The sequence below is a fragment of the Crocodylus porosus genome, unplaced genomic scaffold (genome assembly GCF_001723895.1).
Source record: "Crocodylus porosus isolate Cpor-Errol unplaced genomic scaffold, CroPor_comp1, whole genome shotgun sequence".
In the NCBI taxonomy this organism is placed as follows: domain Eukaryota; kingdom Metazoa; phylum Chordata; order Crocodylia; family Crocodylidae; genus Crocodylus; species Crocodylus porosus.
Genome location: NW_017728931.1, coordinates 79,193,118 through 79,215,690, shown reverse-complemented (window position 1 = coordinate 79,215,690; position 22,573 = coordinate 79,193,118). Strand labels below are relative to the sequence as shown.

General features: G+C 39.0%; 1 protein-coding gene across 4 annotated transcripts in view; it reads left to right on the top strand.

Annotated features, from left to right (window-relative positions):
* CNOT2 (CCR4-NOT transcription complex subunit 2) overlaps positions 1-22,573 on the top strand; it is a 111,609-nt gene that overhangs the window by 86,636 nt on the left and 2,400 nt on the right. For all 4 annotated transcript variants that reach the window (XM_019543220.1, XM_019543221.1, XM_019543222.1 and 1 more), the window contains 7 exons: positions 4,520-4,644; positions 6,151-6,271; positions 6,384-6,540; positions 11,806-11,867; positions 11,969-12,018; positions 13,185-13,285; positions 13,902-14,046. In XM_019543220.1, coding sequence (XP_019398765.1) covers positions 4,520-4,644; positions 6,151-6,271; positions 6,384-6,540; positions 11,806-11,867; positions 11,969-12,018; positions 13,185-13,285; positions 13,902-14,046 — 761 coding nt within the window. The remainder of the gene's footprint in view (positions 1-4,519; positions 4,645-6,150; positions 6,272-6,383; positions 6,541-11,805; positions 11,868-11,968; positions 12,019-13,184; positions 13,286-13,901; positions 14,047-22,573) is intronic.

Genomic DNA, 22,573 nt, shown 5'->3' with positions numbered 1-22,573 from the left:
CAGGACAGAGCGTCACAAGTGTCTATTAAAGTTTTTTCACCCAGTTTTCCCCAATCCCTTTGTCCTAAATCTTCACCTTGCAGTTCAGACTTTATATATACAATTTAAAAGCAGCAATACATATATTTATAACAGTAATAAAAGGAGGTTGACCAATGGCAACAGTTACAAAAATGTGGTCCGTGGACCACTGGTGGCCTGCAGAGTCATGGTTAGTTTACAGATCACATATGCATACCTTTTTTATTTTGTTTTCAGTTGAAGTTTGATAGTGACAGTGTGCGATGGCCTGTGAGAGTGATGAACTGAGCAGGAATGGTAGACAAGCTAGTTTAACTTAAGTGATTAAACCAGGCATACTAAAAAGGCCGGAGAATAGGTAATACAAATTTGGACTAATTAATTGGTTTGAAATGGGAATGGTGTCTGAGGAATGTGCATGCTTCCAAAAACTGGTTTTGAAATTGGGTCCCTGGAATGTGAGTAACCAAGCTGGTGAATGAATAAATAAATTTGGTTTAATATAATTTAATTCAAATTGAGCAGGAGTGCTGTCAAACACATTCAGTCTGTGGAAATTCCCTCTAAAGAAATTTGTGGGTTGCAGTGAACAAATTGTTCTGCCTCCAAAGACGGAAACTATTTTAGTAGTTATAGTCTAGTAACTTTCCTGTAAAGAAAGATGGTGAATAATTAAAACATTTTTGAGATCTAGGATCTTGGGGGAGTGCTAGGTGCCAAAGCTTTTCTGGACCCAAAGCAAGAATAGATCCCTATTAATCTGTTGAATATTTCTGATAGGCAAGGGATAGTTAGAAAAGAAACCATGGCTGTAAAATGTGACCCAGAGGATAAAGTAAAGACTGGTATCAAAATTACAAGGGGAGTTAGTCCAGTTGAGCCACCAGAGGTTTTAGTGGATTGTGTCTCACCTGTAGTCCTGCCTATGGGAAACATAGCAGCATTAGATTCTTCGTGGGCATGTCTGTGTTGACAAAGACACCTACCTCTGCTGTAGTTAGGCACAGCATATGCAGATCTTGAAGTGTTTCTGCCAGTGTTGGCTACAACATTCTTTTCCTTCTTTATATCCCAACTGACATGACCTAAGCAAACTAAAGCAGTCCTTTGATAGCATGACTGTCTTCACACCATGGATCTTTATACCCCCTAGCCCATACAGATATGCTGACAAAACATTAGTGTAGACTGAGCCTAAATTTAAGTCACTTTAAAGAATTCTTATTCATAACCTGGGATGCTGTAGCAGGTGAAGTCTGGAACTTAAGTGTGACCCCTGGGAAGTGGATTAGAAGTGGGGGGAGTTGGGGACTGTCTTTCTGTAGTACCAAGCTGGTAGCAGCTTGAAGTGATTGATTTTTGGCTTGTGCATTTCACTTGCCATATTGAGGCCAGGGGTAGACAGTGTTGCATTGTATGACTGTCTTGGCCTATTCATTATGCCTAGACGATATCCTGTTGCATGGTACAACCTTTGAACAAAAAACAATACATTTAATCTTAAGGCTACCAAACTGGATTTGAATCCCCCAAAATGCAAGCTCCTGAATATGGTAATTTTATTTCAGGTGCACAAAAGTGACAAGGGAATTTCCACGGACAAAAAGTAAATTGGAGCTGTGCAGAATTGGCCAACTCCCTAGCCACTCATGTGCAGCCTTTTTTAGGATTCTCCTCCTACTACAGGAAGTTTGTGGGTTGTCAGTATTGCAGAACCATTGCATAGCTTGGGTGAGAAGGCAGCCATTTCAGGTGTCAGCAGAGTGTGATATGCAGCTTTTTCAGACTCTTGTGACTGCTCCGGTTTTAGCCTACCTGTGTTTCAAAACCCCTTTCATAATGGACACAGATGCAAGTGCTTGCAGTTTGGAGCTGTTATTGACACACTAACATACAGGCCTTAAGGAGGAGGTGGCTTTTGCAGCAAAAGTCTTCTGGGGAGAGATGATTGTACCATCCAAAAGGAACTCCTGGCAGTGGTTAAATCTGTAGAACATTTTTACTGCTGCATGGAAGGAAATTTGTAGTCGAGGCAGGCATTGCATCCCTGTAGTGGCTCTTTAGACTCAGGAATCCTGTGAGAGAACTTGCCAGGTGCTTGGGAGGAAAAATTGAAGTGCTATGATTTTAAATTACATGAAGGCCTGGCTATAAGAATGGTAAAGGTGTGAGGCCTTTTGCAGATGGCCTATTGAAAGACTAATCATAAATACTACTTTAAGCAGTAAACCAAGGAATTGACTGCTTGAATACATGTGCTCCAAAAGATATGGCCGTGTTCTCTCCATAATTTGCAGGAAGGTATTCCTAATACATGCCCACAGACAGTAGATGAAGTGTTTATAAGAGCGGACTCCAAAGTAACAAAAGTTTGCTGAAATTCAGTTGGCAATATGCATTTTGACTGCAGTATGCTTTCAAAATGCCATCATAAAAGCTTCCTAATTGTTGTGACGAAGTTTGAAGTTTATATGAAATTCTTGTGTAGGTATGTACCAAATACACTGAAAAAATGGAGGTTGTGCAGTGCCACGAGTTTAAAAATGCTTGATGTCTTTAGTGTTGTAAAAACCTTATCTTGCACAGGAGGGCATTTGTTGTTGTTGAAATGAAATGCAGGCAGGAGATTTCTTTTGTGTTGTAAAGAAAGTCCCTTCTAATCCCTGTATAAATGAGTATGTTATAGAGGCCCTAATGGAGCCCTTGATATTCTTCCTAAAACCGACCAGGAATCCATACTTGCTAACAATGGACCATTTCACAAACTGTCCTGAAGTGCCTATAGCAGGAAACCAAGATAATGCAACAGGAGTATGTGTTCTGGTTACAGAAACCATTCACTGGATTCAGAGTCATAAATCTGTTATATGCAAGTCGAGGGGAAAACCTTAAATCCAGTGTTTCAGTAGGCTTTTTGAGATGGTGGGAATCTACAAAACCTATGCCCCTGAGCATACCCCCACAGTATTAAGAAATGATAGTATCAAGGTTTAGCTTGCTACCTCTTGTAGAAAAGTGTATCCTATACCTTTTTTGCAGGGTTTTTTTTTGTTTTTTTTTTTAATTTTTTCCTTTTCTGTCTGCAGTGGGTTGGCTGTGATCAGTGGCATGGGTTAGGCATAACCACTTTATGGTAGCTGTAAGTACCTGTAACTGTGTGGTACAGTTTTATGGAACGAGGTGCTAAAACAACAGTAGCATCCGTCCCAGCCAGGCACATATCACTACAAAACAAAGGCACATGGCAAGTCACATGTGGGTAGATGATAATCATGGGTATTGTTTTATTAGGGCTTGTATGTCAGTGAAAGAAAAGCAGAAAGGACCAGAAAAACAGAGAGGCAGCAAGAAGTACCAGGCAGAGCCACAGATGTAATACTGGTAGCATGATTTCAATGAAAAAGCTGAGAGAGTGCACTTCTGTGTTAAGGACAAGCTGAAGGGGCCTTGAAACTGAACAAAGATGCTTTCTCATGTGTTGATTCCTGCTGTGTACAGAGAAATGCAAGACTCCTTCGATTTCTCCTCATAACAGAAGAAACCTGCAACACCTTAAACTTTGACTAACTGCTTGGGTGAAAAAATAGTAATAGTCCAGACAACAGTATTCTCTCAACATAGTTCCCTTCTGTGAATTTAGGAAGTAGACCTCCTTGACATTGGACCACTAGAAAGGCATCAGTAATGTATTTTTTGTTCACACGCTCGCATTTAATCTCTGAAAAAATGAGCTCTAGGCTTGCCTCCATCTGCACTTAATGTGATGAAGCCCTGATTGCTGGGGGGGTTCTGTGCATCTGAGCTAGGATGGCAGCCTCTGGAGTATTCTTTTGTTGATATAATAGCAAATGCTGCTCTCTGGTCTTGGATTCCATGTTCAGTGGGAATGGCCTACTTTTTAGAAATTGGGGTCAGAGCAGATTTGCAGGCTAAGCACTTAAAATTTTTCTGCTATACAAGTCATTGGCAACTATAGTGATGTTCTATTGCAAAAGACATACAAGGAATTTGTAAAACATAATCTGACCTTTGTTTGGAAAATCTTTACAGTACTAAAGAAAAGAGATCTATACTTTTACAGCCATAAAACACTTTCTTCCCTTCATCAATCTTATTTTATTATTATTATTAAAAACAATTTTGATAATCTTCAGAAGAGTTTGTTTGTGTGTTCAAATAGGCAAGAGAGTGTTGGTGGTGATAAAATGAGTTTTAATCCAGAGTGTAAATGTAGTAAAATTAAGCTGTTCTGGATAAGAATTGAGCCCCAAATCTTTCTTGGATTTTTTTTTTTTCTTAGGAGCATTTTTAGTCGGGATTGTATTGATGAATAGTCAATTGCTGTCTTGTTGTTGTTTTCTGTTCTTTTTATATTTTCTTTCAGTTCTATATTTATGGTACACTTCATTCCTTACTTGTAATGCAAAAAAGTGTAACCAAATGGCAGAAAAATATTTTTATGGTAATATTAATGTAACTGGCTTAATTTTGATTCTAGTTGGAATGGTAACAAAACCAGCAAGTGAGCAATCCCAGGACTTCTCGATACACAATGAGGATTTTCCAGCATTGCCAGGCTCTAGCTATAAAGATCCAACATCAAGTAACGATGACAGTAAATCTGTAAGTAAATATAAAAACATATTTTCCTTCAGTGGTAAATTTTTTTGGCAACTTAGTTTAAAAATGGTAATACACCAATGGAGTTACACTACTGCTTAGTCATGACAAATTTAGGAGTCAATAGATGGAAAACTCTTCTGGGCAGTCAGTTCATAGCTGGTATGGAGCCTTTCACCTCCTGTGTGGATCTGTGATGATGCAAATTACCTTGAATAGCTTTCCATCTATTGACTCCTCTGTGAAATCCTGTGAAATATGAACTTTCTACCTAGGAGAACTTTTACAATCTTTTTTCCAATATCTGATGAAGGGTGTTTGTGCCAGAAAGCTTGCAATTAAAGATTTTGCAAAAATCTTGTTGGTCTAATAAAAGATATCATCTCTACTATGAGTCCTGATTTGCCTTTTCCCCTAGATCAATACGGCCTCAACCTGGATACCTATCGCCATGTTATCAGCATTTTCTATTGTTTAGCTTAACTGGCTCCTGGCTTAGCATGCTGGCTGCTGTGGATCCACTTCTGAGGCCTCTACTGTATCATATAGGGAACGTAAATGTCTAACTCAATGTGTGGTTTCTTCTCTGGGGGCCAGGTGTCTAAAAGTAAGAAGAGGCACAATGCTGAGTATTTCAAGCAGTATCATTTGAGCTAACCCATATCTCTTAAGGACAGTTTTGTGTCAAGATTATATATCTGTATAAATAATGTAGAATTAATAAGTAATGGTTATGGAAGATCAGTTTGTGGCAGTACAGAGCGTTCATTTATACAACTTCCTTGGCAGATGTTGTGTTTATATGTCTGTCTTAAAGGGTGCAAGCCTGTCAGGTGTGTTTTGCTTGCTTCTGTAATTGGGTCTGGTTATTATCCCAGAGTGTCAGTTACTGTACCTCAGAAGGGCATTTTGTGAGGAGAGACTGTTGGCAAGGAATTGGAAGTTTTACAAGTTCCTTCTGTGCCCATGTTTAGGAACTCCAGTAGCTTGAATTTAAGTAATGTTCTACTCCCAATGTTTATTCTTTCCTTTTATTATTAAATTTTATATATTTGGAGGAAGTTCTTATTTGGGCAGGGGGATAAATGTCCAGAAACAACACGTTTTAGATTTATAAGTTTTGCAAAAGTAATAAGTAACCCATTGTGCCAGACTCCCAAATGATTTACGTGTTGTTCAGGCATAAAGCCTGAGAAGTTGAGGGCATCTGTGTCTTGGTATATTTGTACATGAAGGAAATATTAAAAACAAGTGTGACATCATAGTTTAAGATCAGTAAACCAACATTTCTCTCCCACCACCAAAATTTAGAGATGAAGAACCTTGTAGTATGGTATTTTATTTAATTTCTGTAGGGATATGATCAGGCTTCAGCTTTGTAACATGTATAATCCTGTTGATAACTGTATAGAGCACTTGTTTCAGACATCCTACTTATACCAGTTTTTCCATGTTGGGTTTATGTTTTCTGTTTTATGCTAACCTGCACAAAATATTCTTCCTTAATAGAATTTGAATACATCAGGCAAAACATCATCTAGTGCAGATGGACCCAAATTCCCTGGAGATAAAAGTTCAACAACGCAAAACAACAACCAGCAGAAAAAAGGGATCCAGGTGTTACCTGATGGTATGTATGCCTTGTTAATTTTCCTTCCATTATTTAAAGTCCTTCTGAAAATCCATTCACAAGATTCTTCTATTTCATGAAAGAAGAGAATGAATTTATTGGTCTTTCCCAGGTCGGGTTACCAACATTCCTCAAGGGATGGTGACAGACCAGTTTGGAATGATTGGATTGTTAACATTCATCAGGGCAGCAGAGACAGATCCAGGAATGGTACATCTTGCATTAGGAAGTGATTTAACAACACTAGGTCTCAATCTCAACTCTCCTGAGTAAGTTTCTTTTTGGTACTATTGTCAATTTTGTTTGTATTATGCAGCTGTTTGTAATAATGTTTTTTTTTTTCAACTTATGCAAATATAGAAACTGCAAGATATTTTGCAAAATTAAATTTGAAAAGGCAGTGACAGTAAAATAAAACCTTCATTGACAAACAAAATGTGCTGGAGGGCACAATGAGATCTTGTTTTGCATGGTTTCAATAAACCTGGAGGCTTTCCTTATTCCATTAACTTATTACAGATTTTCTTTAGGGAAATAGCAGTGTGCTGTTAATTTCATACATTAATTATTTTTAAAGTCCTTGAGGATATATATACATTTAAGAAACAGTTTTTGTTGTAAATTAAAATTGCATTTGAATAACCAGGCAGGTGTATTGTTAGCTGTATTGCACCAAATGTAACCTTAAATGGGTAGCGGTATAGGTTCAGAGTAAACTTCTGGTAAGTTAGTTGTTGTCTTTTTCTCCATGTAGTCATTTGTGATCTCTGGCATGACAAAGGAGAAGAGTAAATGATGTAAAGAGCCTCTTTATGTCACTGTATGATCTGCTCATCAGCAGAACCTGAGAGGGGGAAATGGGCTGACTTTCCCTTTCATGTGTATGGGTGAGAAGTGACAAAACCTTGCCTCTACCCTCTAACACAGCAACTTTACTGTATAGCATAGAAGGCCATTTGTGCCAGTTTGGAGCAATAGGAAAAAAGGAACTTTGGATGTTAACCTTGCTTCAGGGATAGTGCAACAACAGTCTGTCCTTTACTTGGATTGGATTGTAGAACTAGAAGCCAGGTCAGTATCTTGTGAGTTAGACGGGAAAGATATGGGACACCTAACTGTCTTGCTTAACTTGACATATAACATATTAAAAATAGAAAATAATGTAAAAGGCACTGGATGCATCTCATGCACAGAAGAATCTTGCTGATCTTCACACTTCTCAGAATGGTAAATGTAAAGAGGAAAATTGTGGAATCGGCATTTACTACACATGAGTAGTACTAGGCTGAGGTGTAATCTTTTCTATTTACTAGCTCTTTTATGTGGTGCACTGATTTTGCATTTAATTTAGATTATCTCAGTAGGTTTATTTCCGAGACTTGCATGATATTTTGCTAGGGTTTGGTGGCAGGGAAGTTGAGGGATCTTGCTATGGTTCCAGAGGCATGAGTTCAAGCCCAGTTCTGTACTGCTGCTGCAGGTTCCCACACTTAACCCAGTTGCATATAGGTACTTGGCCAGTCAGACTGAAGATTCCAAGGGCACTCAGACATGTTATTAACCACATCACTCCCTAGCGTGCTTTGAATCTACACTCCCGAGGTACCATCTGGCTCAGGTGGACCTTTTGTTTTCTTACTCAATAAAGCCCATTTCAGCAAGGATTTTAAAATCAGGTTTTTCTTGATACTCTTGACATACTGAGTAGTAGTCATGGTTTAGAAAATAAATTGTCCTAAAAGACAATTATCCTAAAGGACAATGAAGCAGTTCTTCAAATACATTTTAAAACTCAAAGGCTAAGCTAGTACCAAAGTTGGTCTAAGGGGTGACTTCACTTATGTCTCTCAGGCCCTCTGCAGAAGAGCTGAACATTGGAAGTTGAATGTCCCCCGTCCCCCCCACCTTGATAGGACTTCTTGATCAAGGGAGGGTCTCTCAGCTCCTTTGTAGTGGCCATGTGAACAACCTGTTAGATGGCAGGTGGAACTAAAGCCTAGCCAAAGGTATACATGTCGAGGCAGTTGTAAGAGTGTTCTGTTCAAGCTCAGAGCAGCCCAGTATGAAGTAAGTGCACCCTAGGACAGAGTGAGCTGACCAGGTGAAGAGAATTTTGGCTGAGGGGAAGGAGAACATAAAGGGTATAAGCCTTTAATGCTGTTTGGGGGGGGAATCAAACCCTATAGATAGAACTACCCCATAAACAAAAGTAAGAGGACAAGAAGCTGTTGGGGCAGGCAGTAGGGCAGGGAGACTGGGAAGGGAGTGGGAGCAGAAAAGCCAAAAAGTTAAACAGAATGCAGGTCCAGCCATCTCTATGATTATCTTCCCCAAGAAGAAGTGGCATATGTTTGCACATAGTGCTAGGAGCTCCTGGCAGTTCAGCACCAAGAACAGTCTCTGCAGACCAGAGTTATTGAATTGGAGCCCTTGAGGGAGGTGGAGAGGTATGCATATGAGACCTTTTTGGACAGAGTACGTCAGTTTCCAGTGGTGCTGGTAAGGATGAAAGTTGCAGGATGTGAGACAGCAAGTTGAAGAATGAGAGAGAAGATCTCTTTGCTAGAAACCAATCTGTAGCCGAAATCCTAATATTCTCTTGCCCACAAAATATCCCTTTTGGGAGAGGACCTCAGCTTATAAGAGGAAGATGGTATTAGTAGCATGAAATTTGGTTATTAAAAATGTAACTAGTTTTGTCTGATGTTTGGGGGGAAGGCTTGGAGATTTGCCTGTTCGGTGCAAAATGTAGCAACTTCACAAGACTCCTAGGTTGGCTTGTTAGAAGTGCTTTAGTCATGATGCATATTACCATTAGTGGCATAAAATGTAAGAGAAGTTTTGGAGGCTAAACTCCAGGCTGGTAGGGAGAAGACCAAGATCTAAGACTCCGCAGTAGCCTTTTCTGCAAAACTTCCAATTCCATGCGTCTCCCTAGAGAGAGAGGCAGAATTGCAGAGTTTTAATATGTGGATGAGGAGATGGTATAGAGCAGTGGTCTCCGGTCCCTTTAAGTAGATCACCATTGGCATTTAAAAGCAACCCAAGATCAACTGTGTGCTGCTGCTGCTGGTCCCCCGCTTGCCCAGCAGGTAAATCTGTGAGGAGGGAAAGGTGGGGGAGGGGCGCTGATTGAGGCAGAGGAGAAATTATTTGGGGGTGTGCCTCCCCAGAAGGTAAGTCCCACCCAGCTGGGGCCCCACTCAATTTAACCTTGCTCCTGCCTCCTGCGGCACAGTCCCTCACTATAGTGGACCTTGGTCTAGCCCCTGCCCCTTCCCTCCCCAGTGGACTGACCTGCTGCCTGGGGTGCGTGCGTGCATGCACATAGGCACTCGGGGCCCCCCACCCCAGCTTCGGAGGCTCCGAGATCTATGGGTGGATCAAGATCCACTGGCTGGTGACCACTGGTATAGAGAGAAGTTTAGGGTTTTTAGGAACTAGGTATCCCTTCTGAAAAAGGTGAAGCTTATGAAGGAGGGATGGGCTCTTCTTAAACCAAAAGGGTACCAGAGTGCTGGTACATAAAGAAGGTGATAGAGTAGCCTTTAAACTGAAAGCTGTAGGAAAGATGACCAGTGTGGATGATGATCAGTCCGTCTCTGCATAAAAAGTCATAAAAACTCTTAAGCCTTCCAAAAAAGGTAGGAAAGCGGAATGAATAGGGAATGTGGAAGACTTGGAGGAAAAGCCAACTAAACGGGGCATGTAAAAATAAGGCAGCAAAGATAAAAAGTAGAAGTACTTGTATACCAGTGCTATAAAGAACTGAGATGTAGGACCTAGAGAACTGGAGATGCACATACATAAGCTGTACACTGATTGTTACTACTCATCTAAGAGATCTGGGAGCTGTTGTATGTAGTTCTCTGAAAACATCAGCCCCCCACTGTTCAGCAGCTGTCAAAAAGACCAATAGAATAGTAGGAATTATTGATAAGGGGATTGAAAACAAAATAGAAAATATTTAATATGTCTATAAATTAATGGTACCCCCCACACTATGGAGTGGTTTAATTTTAGTAGTCAAGCTAAATGTCCATTCATTCAATATCATGCAGGGCAAAACTGAAAAGGGGACCAGCTCATTTTAACCTTTTTCATTACATGTATTTTATAGCCTAATGTTCCAGTCCTTCCTTATGGCACATATTAAATTAGTCTGACATCATACAATTTGGTAGTGATCAGCTCTTTAAATTCAACTTGCTGATAGCATTGATAGGTTGATAACATTAGAAGAAGGGTCTGTACTGTGTGGTTGTTTTTTGCTGAGGTTTTCTCATTCGACTGATTGGAGAAATGGATCTGTGTTCCTTTTTGATTTTTATGGTAGTATTTAAATGGATAAATGAGCCTTTATTCAACTCTTGGGAAGTGCTTCACACTTGGACTGATTTTTCTCCTGTTAGAGGCAGGGAAGTAGTTTCCTTGCAAAAGCCTGGTCTCTTCTGTCTCCTTTGGCAGACCTGGAAGGTGGGTATGAGGCTATGGAACGGCTGGAAGGAAGCTTTGCTCTAGAATCCACCTTCTTACACAAGGAAGTTCTTGCTCATTTTCCATTCCTACAAGCTGCCTCTGCCACTGAAGTCTCTTCTGTCTGTCTCTGGCAAAAGTTGTCAATCTTGTGGTGCAGTTGGTTTGCAGTAGAATTAGTACCACTTGATCTGGGTACCTGTGGATAGCAAAACTCAGCTGGGGAAGTGATCAGCCTTTGTTAATTTCCCAGGCTTCAGAGATTTTTATAGCAGCTACTATGATGCCTTCCTGCTAGAAAGATGCAAATATTTAATAGGGTACCATTCTGAAGTTTCATTTACAAAATATGCTATAATATCATATTGTCACAAATAATTAAAATGAAACAGCAGCTGACAAAATTTCATCTTGTGTTGCACTGTTCTCTCTTTTTCTACTACCTGCTGATTGTGATTAATAAATTCCACTGTTTCTCAGTTGATCACAAAGTCACTGGTGCAGTGTCTAAGTTCTTCAGTATGTCCTTAGCCATATAATGGCCCTGTTTTTCTTATTCTGTGCACAACGTAAAGAATGAAATAAAAGCAAAATCTAAAATTCACCTACCCTTCCTTTTTATGGTTCTTTATGTGCTTTATTCCACTTCTAGAATTTAAAGGAAGTGTAAAAGTTGTGAAATCTGTTAGTCATTAGGAGAGAGACCTGCCAGCATAAGCCTTATTTCCTTTAAATAAAACTCTTTTAAATTAGAGGTGCTGGTTTATTAGCAGGTCACGGTTATGAGCGATTACACTGTGCTTCATTCTACCGAGTAAAATTGGGCATCTCAAAGGGGTTGGAGCCAAAGGTACTTGCATTCCAAGCACAGTAGAAGATGGAATCCCAGCACTGTAGAATTCTATGGTGATATTCCCACTGTCTTTAACAGAGGGGTAGGACCTCACAGTAGAAGTGGGTGGGTCAGTCGGTGCTTCTGAAAACAAAGTGAAAAATGTGTCTGGGGAGAATGGGATGAATATATTGTTCCTTATTGCTTTTAAATTTGTTTTCTTCAGAAATCTCTACCCCAAATTTGCATCGCCTTGGGCATCTTCACCTTGTCGACCTCAAGACATAGGTATGGGAAAATTGGCTGTGATTTAATGTTTTGTTAATATTTGCAAATGAGAATCAATGACTCGGTTTAACAATTAGGTCAATTCTGATTCCCTTATCTAGACTTCCATGTTCCATCTGAATACTTAACGAACATTCACATTAGAGATAAGGTGAGTGTGCTTTCTTGTGCTGTATAATAATTTTATATTGATAAGAAGCTACTTGGTTTGTAGCATATTTCTCAAGATAACATGTTTACAAGTAATTTGCATTCAAGTTATCTTGTATTAAATAGAGCGTTCTGTAGAGTCTTGCATTCTGTGAGACAGTGGCATACAAAATACTTTAATAGGTATATGCGATGGCTATTCTAGCCTTACATTTTTATCTATTTGACCTACAACTGCACCCATTTTTTTCTGTTTTTCTTGGATATTTTGAGCTTAAAAACAAGTTCATATTTACTTTGGAGATGTGAGGGCAGATTTGGGGAATGGCTGATTAAATATTAAGATAATCATAGTTGTACATTTAAAAAAAAAAAAAAGTCAGTGTAGACCAGTATCCTGCTTTTGAAAGTGACCCATGCCAGATCCTTCAAACCAAATTAAGCCCCTGTAATTCATATACTGTAGTATTACTAGCATTCTGTTATATGGAGATTTCTTAACCTGAACTGATCGCTTACCTTAACTGAAGATGTAGCATGAGTTGCTCTTCTGTCACTTTCTTCCCTAGCTAGTAAATGGGAAATTTTTGGATAATTTAGAAAGAAATCTTATGTATTGTAGTTCTCTAAGAGATCTTTCAAGGTTTTAAGAATTTAGTACAGTGGGGGTTTTTTACGTGTTATGTGAATCATGGCATGGGAACTGTAAATGAAAGAATACCTTTAAAAGTAAAAATCAGAAAATATGTGCAGAGAGAAGGATCCCCATCTTGATGGTTTGTTTAACAGTTCTGTTGTCTGAAAAACTTAATTAAAAGTGAAGAAAATGTGAGAATCATTAGTGTGGTGTTCTTATGTATTAGCGTACCTTTTGCAACAGTTTATATTGGGGCAGGCAATTATTTTGGGCGAAGGCCTGCTTACTGAGTTTTGGCAAGCCATCAAGGGCTGCATGATGGGAAGCTGGGGGCGGATGAATATTCACTTTCTAAATTTTGTAGAGGCCCTGTGGGCCAGATAGAATGGCCTGGTGGGCTGCATCTGGCCCACACGCCACCTCTGGTTTATACAATATAAGCAGATTTTGGTGTTATGATTTTTGTCATTTTAAATGGTATCTATCTCACCTATTTGGTTTCACATCTTTATTTTTCTTATCTTTTGCAGCTGGCTGCAATAAAACTTGGTCGCTATGGAGAAGATCTTCTGTTTTATCTCTATTACATGAATGGAGGAGATGTATTACAGCTATTAGCAGCAGTAGAACTGTATGTTCAAACTTTTGGCCAGTTTTTATATACAGTATAACTTATTGCAGAAACCAAGTAGTACAATTGAAATTTTGCTCAAAGTGAAGAGCAATTTCTAGTGTTAAATCCTACTAATATAGGCACAGTCTACTTACACCTGCAGCTCAAGTGTTTTAGTACCTACTCCAAAATGAGGAGACTAGAAGGAAACCCAGTTGTAAAACAAGCATAAAATTTGCCTGTCTCATGGGTTTTGTATTGCTTATAAAAACACTTTGCGGATAATTGGTATATAGATGCCAACAATTTTTATAATTGATTATTTAAAAACTCCACAGCAAAAATAGGGAGAGTAAATGAACCTTAGAAAAAAGTTTACTATGCAAGTAGATCAGTTTCTTACCTGGTATAGCCAAAACTTTTGTCTTTGATTAGGATAAGGGTTAATAAACAACTGTAGGAAGTCAAAATGATAGAGCAGATAAGCTGGTGTTTTATGGATTTTAATTTATGCTTTAATATAAGCATATTGCGGTGTTTTGTAGAAGTGCTAACTTCTATTTTAAAGCATGTGTATGTGTGCTAAAATGAAAGCAGCTAACAAATTATTTTTCTTCCCAATTAAAAATGAAAGCTTTAATCGAGATTGGAGATACCACAAAGAGGAGCGAGTATGGATCACCAGGGCACCAGGCATGGAGCCAACAATGAAAACCAATACATATGAGAGGGGAACATATTACTTCTTTGACTGTCTTAACTGGAGGAAAGTAGCTAAGGTATCTCTTTTTCCTTATGCAGAGAGAGAGAGTGTGTGTGTGTGTGCATGCGCACGCTTGCGCATATCCATTCTTCCTGTTTGTGATCCAGCCTTTAAGCAAGTTCCCTTTTATCACCATTTTTCAGATTTTGATCTCAGATGTAGGAGAATATTAAGGATTCCTTAAAATTCTGGTTCATTATTGGGAAAGAGACCCATTTCACTTTTTGTTCCTCTAGGACTTTTAGGGTGGTAGACTATATCCAAACTTTGGGGCTTCTCATGGGCTACACAACCTGTTTCTAGCTGGGGAAGAAATTGTGGGGGGGCGGGGGAGGTGAGAATAGGCTGAGCAGCAGTGGTGTTAACCCCTGTGTGCTGATCACCCTCCTACCACTTGCCTCGCTGCCAAAATGTGTCCACAGTGAGGATCTCAACCCAGCAATTCTGTAGCAGGTTCTTAACCCCTCCCCACATGCACACCCCACCCTACCCTTTGCTTTGGCTCTACTGACACAACAGGTCTGGCAGCCTCAGGGTTTAATAGCACTGCTGCTCACCTTGCTAGAGAATTTCTGCCCCTTCAGGACATGATTTAACCACTCATTGGTTGATCACATAAGATCCATGGACCACCATTCGGAGAGCCCTGTTCTAGGTGGATAGACATATAGTATATACCATTTTCTAGGACATGGATCAAATTTTTTTTTTTAGTTCCTGTACTAAAGAATAAGAAGTTCTATTTGCCATTCAGGAGCCGTGTGCCAATACTGTTTGGTTTGGAAAATTGAATGTGTAGCACAAACTTCTTATTTTCCACTTTTAAAAAAATCTTTATGATTTGTTCCAATAGATTCACACTGTGGGTATTTTACATGCTTCAGTATCCTTTAAAAAGTATCACATTTTCTGAGTTTTTGTATGCACTCAGATCCATCGTTCTGGGCCAAAATACAAAAAAGGACAACCCCCCCATTTCTTTTTGTTCCGTCACATAACATTAAATAGCAGCTACTTTTTCCCTATACAGAGTTAATGTCAGCAACTTCATTGAATTTATTAACAGCGTTTTAGTGTAGCTTTAAGAGTCGTGTTTTGTAAGACACCTTTTCTTTGCTAGTATTTGTTTGCCATGATAGAGTTCATTTAAAAAAAAAAAAAAAGTTTTAAAGTGCTTTTTTTTCACACCACTGTTCAGTTTTAGAGACCAGGTAGTGAGGATATTTATTCAATATTATGGCAACATATTATTTGAACTCTTAAAAATAAATTTGCCTTCTGCTGTAGAAAGAGGCTGTGTAGCTTTGGGGATGTTGCATACAGAAAAGAGATGTCTTCAGCTTTAACTCTGGTTTGAGTTGAAAATAATCCTCTTCATAGAGAATGCATTTGATTGAATCATAGGAGCCCTCAGGGAATCAGTGACATGTTTTAATTTTGTCATGTGTGTATGTTGATACAGCATTGTTTGTTTCATGTTTGACTAGAAATGTTTGAACTGCTAGTAGTAGGCAGAAACCTTTAGTGTCAGATATTTCTTAGGAACCAGGGAAAGAACTTGCTTCATCCCTTTTTCTTCTGTTTCAAAGCTCTGAAACAAATTCAGCAGGTCAGGGCCCAGCTTTTATCTTGAAACAGGGGTTCAGCAGATGTAACTTCTGGATATTAGTCATGTCCAGGAATCTCTAATTGCCATCCTTCCCTATTCTCGGGTCTCTTGCTTCAGGTTAGAGGGCAATGCTTTCATTCAACCTAAAAGTCTAATTGCTGGCTAGCTAGATCGTGGGGTTTTGAACTTCTCAGAACAAGTCATGTCTTTGCACTTTGGAATCATGAAAATAGGCAGTTGTATGCTTGAAAATGAATGTTTTTCAGACCTGGCCAGAGGCCAAAGGGAATTATTTTCAGTATTCTCCCCTTACATTGGATTTTTCTCTGACCTTAATTGGTTGAGGTTTGTCTTTACAGTTGAAGTGTATTTAATTACCAGCTCTGATCACTATATAACTGCTATTCAGCCTTTTCTTCTCTCTGTTTTATCAATGAGACTATTAAAACCATTTTACTAAGAAATTAACATTTTAATTCTCTCAAACTTATGGAGGTTCTCTTTGACCTCTTGATATGTGTTACAGGTTGCTTAGATGCCCCCACCAGTGGCTATAATACAGGCAAGCTAATTTCCTTACTAACTATCTTAATGGCAAACCTTCCTTGTACAATTTTTCATAAGTAAAAAGTAATTTCAATGCCTGAATACAAAATTGAGGCTAAGATTGAATGTGGATTTGAAATTGAAGTCAATGATCAGTATTTTGAGCCTCCAATAGATTTTTAATAGAGCTGTATGGGAGGTGTTTGGAGAAGAATTATACATGACCTTTTAATAGATAGGAAAAACTATTTTGGAAGTCACCTTCTTTCAACTTCTTGAATGAAGCCATATACTTTCAGTTCCAAGTCTGGATAAGTAGATCAGAATCTGTTTTCAGACACTCTGCAAGTAAATCAGAATTAGAATGAATGTAGTCAAAGGAATTAACCCATTGTGCCACAAAGGGTGCTGACAGACATGGAAAAAAGGAAAGAAAACAAAAACAGTGCCTTAACGGAAGAGGACTTGCCTCAGTTTGACCCAGCTCCCCAGCACCTGTATAGCTTACATGCTTCAGCTGGGCTTTTCACGCTTTTATCTAACAACTGATTCAATCTGCTGTTAGTAGTGCCAAAAAGCCCCCACTGAAGTGTGTGAGCTACACAGATGCTGAGCGAGCCAGGTCAAAGTGACACAGTTCCTCTCCTGGGTATGTTTGGTGCAGGGGTGTGCCAGCCTAAAAGTAAAGCTCTGTTTTGTTGTGTCCCATCCCCCCCAAGCATCCAGGGATAGTAAACTCTGTAGTGTCTATTCCCTGTATGCCAACAGAAATAGAATCAAGCTCCATTAGATTACATGGAGCTTGAATCCTTATTTTTTTTAAAGGAGTAGCATCTGGAATTCAGAAGGGGTGCTTAACTCGAGAGCAATTGCTTCAGTCTGACTTGTGCTCTTTATCCTTCCTGTGGGAATATGCATAGCGAGTCTCCCACAGTAGGGTTCTGCACAGGCAGTGTCCTGTAGAACTATTAATTATAGCTGTTCTCCAAATGCACTGCCTCTGCATTTCCACGCCGGTTCTGCTGCCTTATTCACGTTCTAAATATAAATTTGTCAGGTATTAAGAAGGAACTGGGGGCTTGTTAGGGGAAGAAAAGAGCTTGTCTGCATTCTCTTCTAGAATTCTTCTAATAGCTTGTTGTTTGGAAAGGTATTTACATGACAGGGCATTAACTTTTCCAGACTCCATCTGTAGAGGAAATGCATTTTTTTTTCTAGGCATATTTTATCTTTGCAAGGATGGGAACTGGTATGTTACTCAGAAGATTTTTCTTTTTAGTTTTGGTATGGTATATAGCAAGAAAGCTGAACTAAGGGTGATGGGGAGAGGTTAGGAGATTCTGAAAACCTTATTTTTTGAACTCTAGAAAAAACAGCTAGTTAGCTATGCTTGCTGTTGTTAGCTGTGTATGAACCCTCCATCTGTGGCAAGCAGGAGCCATTTATAGGCAGAGATCAAGCATGTGGCCTTATGGCTTGAAAAATTTTATGCCATTTTTTTTACCTTGATATCTGGAGCCAATTTCTAGATGGTTTAGTAGGAAAAAAAGACCTTATTTAATTAAATGCTGCTTTTTAATGTGGAGGATATTGTATTTTACCTTTATGCTAGAAAATTTGAGTTCCAGATAGTACATATATAAAGTTGTACAGAACATATCCATCAATGATGGGAAATCCATTTTTTTAAAGATGATTTTAATGAAAATATCTTTTAAAGTATACTGTGATTATAGCAAATGTAATGTTAGCTAATATTAAGAAATATCACTTTCTAGAAAAAGTGCATATTACTAATTACCATTTAACTGTTCATTAATGTTATTTCAGGGCAATCAAATTGTCCATTACATATCTAAATACGGGTACACTTGCAGATTGTGCAAATATAAGCTTATTGCGTCTTTTTTTATACATATTTGCAAATGCACAAATGATCATTTAAATTCAAGAATAGGTTGTAATGCAACTAGATAAGATTAAATGAAATGTAGGTGTATTATTTGGATTATATTACTAAAAGACAGGCACAGTTTGTAAAACTATAGAATACACATGCAGTTTAATAACCTTTTTGTAACAATATCCTAGATTGACTTCAACAGAATCTAATAAAGCTAGATTAAGCAGTCGTATTCATGAAAAAGAAAAGAGCTTTCATTTAATAAAGAATGGATTTTGCTTAAACATTTACTTTAACAGTCTGAAGAAAGAAGTTATTCAAAATGAAATAAGCAATGAGATGATTCCTAAATGTTCATGAAAATAAAATCAAATGGATTTCACTTTGTATAGTTAAATAGCCTAAGTATTTGAATAATGATGAATTCAACTTTACATGCATCTTGGAAAGAAAGATCAAGAACACGCTAATTACAAATATGATATAAATGTATTTTTGTTCTGTTCCATATGGAAAGTACAACATAGCTAGAGACGGCTTGGTTTTATACTGTGCAGGTGAAGCAAAATCATTCTTATTAGATATTTGTTTTTGTTGGAACTGCTGAGAAGACAGCAAAATCTCTCAAACCCTGGAAAAGGGAAGTGCCTCCCACAGTGTCACGTTTTCAGGAAGTCTTGGTTAAATTCTTCCAGCTAAAATTTTGGAATTTCTCCATTTTAAAGAGTGAGAAATTATCTAAGAAACAAATTAAGGACATTTTTGTCTATAAGAGTTATAGGTTCATTATAGTAACTTAAATCTGTGCAGGAGAAACTTAAATCTATATCCTCATCCTACATTTGAAAAATGCTGATGGCATTTACAAATATCTTTCTAATATTTAAGGTTCATATTATTTACATATTTGTATAATCAGCAAAACACAATTTATGGGTCTCTTTAATTCCCAAGTTTTATTTGGGTCTTCATGTTCATTTTGTAGCCTGTGTTAGTGTTTTCAGACGGATGTTAAAGCTACATATATTAATATGGCTTCTACCATTTCCCTTGGCAAACTAATGCACAGTCCAGTTTTGCCATCAAAACTCCCTCCTTCTCCTCCCCCCACACCTATTCAGCCTAAACTTTCAGTGTTTCATTATAGTCTTAGGAATTGCCCTAAGCAGCTCCATTTCATTTTGCTGTTGATGCTTTATTAGTATTTTGTGTGTGTGTGCATACACACTAGTCAGTATGGGCTAGCAGAATGACATGACAAGTGATTTGATTTCACTGCACCTGCCTATCACTATAAAGAAATAAACACACATGTTTAGGTGTTTCCCATAAATATCCTATCCTTTTCCTCAATTAAACACTGTAAAAAAAAAATCAAAAAAAATCACTGCATTCATATCAGAATTAAAAGCTAAATTAATTTAACCAGTTCTTGTTTAATACACAATCTGCAGCTTTTCTCTTTCCTTGATAACTGTGTATATAGTTTCATAGTAGCTAGGGTCAGGAGGGACCTGAACAGATCATCTAGCCTGACCAGCAGGAATGAATGCTGTGTTCACAAGACCCCAGAAAGGTGATCATCTAACCTCTTTTTGAAGTTACCCAAGATAGGGGCAAGGACCTCCCTAGGAAGTTGGTCCCAGATTCTGGCCACCCTAACTGTAAAATACTGCCTTTTGATCTCTAACCTAAACCTATTCTCCATCAGCTTATTACCATTGTTCCTTGTCACCCCAGGTGGTGCTGGGGAGAAAAGGGCTCTACCTATTTGCTGTTGACCTCCCCTGATGAGTTTGTGGGCAGCCACCAGGTTCTCCCTCAGCCTTCTCTTCTCAAGGCTAAACAGGTTCAGGTCCCTAAGTCTCTCCTCATAGGGCCTGTCCTGCTGCCCTCTCACCAAATGGGTGGCCCTCCTCTGAACCCTCTCCAAGCTGGCTACGTCCCTCTTGAAGTGCAGCGCCCAGTACTGGACACAGTACTCTAATTGCAGCCTGACCAGTGTCTCATAGAGGGGGAGTATCACCTCTGGACCAGCTTGAGATGCACCTTTGGATACATGACAAGGTATGGCTGGCCTTGCTGGCTGCGGTCTGGCATTGGTGGCTCATGTTCATCTTGGAGTCAGTAATGACTCCAAGATCCCTTTCTGCCTCCGTGCTTTCAAGAAGAGAACTCCCCAGCCTGTATGTATGCTGTGGATTCCTTCTCCCAAGGTGCAGCACCCTGCATTTCTGTATGTTTAACCCCATCCTATTCTCATCCGCCCACTTTTGTAGTCTGTCTAAATCTAGTTGCAGCCTCTCTCTCCCTTCAAGTGTGTCCACCTTGCCCCGCATCTTAGTGTCATTAGCAAATTTGAACAGGGTGCTTTTTATCCCCTCGTCCAAATCACTGATGAAGATAAACAGTGTGGGCCCAAGGACTGAGCCTTGGGGTACCCCACTACTCGCATCTTGCCAGGTTGAGTATGACCTGTCCACCACTACTCTCTGGGTGCGCCCCATCAGCCAATTTTTTACCCATCCAACTGTGCAGGCAGGCATCAATGCCACAGTCATTTAATTTATTAATGAGAATGGGGTGAGAGACGGTGCCAAAGGCCACCTTAAAGTCTCTAGAAAGACCACGTCCACGGCGACACTATCATCCAAGGATTTAATTACCTGGTCATAAAAGGCAATCAGGTTGGTTAGGCAGGACCTGAATAGTTTCATTGTTGCTGTTCATACCCAAATTCAGAGTAGATATAAAAACACTACATATATATGTGTAATTATGGTTCTATATGCAATAAATACCCAAATTTTGGTTTCCAAAAGAATGTTTGGTGATTCCACCCTGCCCATATTCTTTTGTGATAACTTGCATATTCCTGGATATGGGACACTTCAGTGCCTCACCTTACATGAGACAAATAACATGACTGAGAAAAAAAATCTATGTTCATGTTTACATTATTTATACCTTTGTGGATATTTTGAAGTAGTTGATTCACTAAGGAAGTCTTAATTCATATAGATCTAAGGAACCCTTATTAGCCAGTCAGATTCCTTGTCTTAAATCTTTAAATCTTATCTTTTCATTTCAACCAGCCATTGTCCACATGTAGTGTTGAAAATTCATATACTTATGCATTCCAGAATATAACCAGACTCCAGAAAACTGGTTTAGTGTCTTAGCATTTATCCTTTCCTTTGCCAAGTTTTTGTTGAAGTAGCAATTCCTAGACAGTTGTCCATAGACTTGAGGGTAACCTGCAGGTCATTGTTCAGTTATGTGCAGAACGGATACTTTGAGAACCATGCAATGCAGTGTGGGGAAGGAAGCATTTTGAAGAGTACATTTTGCTTTATGCAAAGTGGTTTACCAAATAAAAAGCAGGGTTACTGTGCCGAACTTTTTCCATGCGAAAGGAGAATGAGAGGGAGAAGGGGCTCTGCCATACATTACGTGCATGGACCTGCATGAAAAGGGGAAGGTAACCTTTGGGATATGGCCTGTCACTGTATCAAGGCTTTTGGATATATTAAAGCTCAACCCAGAATTAAGGTCCCCAGGAAGTGAAAGTGGAACAAAGGTGCCATAGCAAGAATATATGAGGTTCTTACGCAGATGAGCAGTCATTTCCAAATCCTACTGTGATTTATTTATTTATTTTTCTGCTCCCCCATCCTGCTGGGGTTAGGGACAACTGTGGGTGTATAAATTCACTTAATTCTTATTGTTAACTAAATTCTCTTTACTGTAGTAAAGATCTTCCTAGCGCCAGGCATCTATAAGGTGAAACAAAGTTTGAGAGGTCTGGAATTGAGTCAGAATTGTTTAATTCTAATCCAAACTTGATTTCTAATTTCATTTACCTTCTGTACAACAGATGCTACAATATTAAACTACAGACAATGGTACAGTGAGACTTCTTGTTCACTGCTCATAGTGTATTCATCAGTATACACGAATAAAGAGAAGATCCGTATCAGTCAAGTTTACCTTACAAAGGAGGTTCCTTGTTTGAGGTGGACTAAATTACCAATTACTCTTACCGTTGAAGATAGAAGTTTTTCTTTAACTTGGAATGGTTATTTCTGAGGTAACAGAATGTTGCCTAATTAACCATTTCAACTAAATATTCACTTTGTGAATGAAAGTAAAATGTATCAGACTGCTTGAAATAGTAAAATGATGCAAAGCCCATAGTTTGTTTTTGTTTTAGTGTATTTTAACATGCATTCAGAAAATCCCAAGGGGAGTACACAAAAATTAGAATGGTAGAAATCGGGATTGGGCGATGACCTGGTAAGGGGCCTCCAGGTTGTTGATCCCCTGGGCGATAGCGATCATCGCTTGCTGGAATTCACATTCCAGCGCAGGGTGTCAAGAGCCTGCAGCAAGGCAGTAGCCTTAGACTTTAGGAGGGCCAACTTCAACAAGTTGAGGAGACTAGTGGGGGAGGCGCCGGGGTCCTTGAGGGCAGGGGAACTCAGT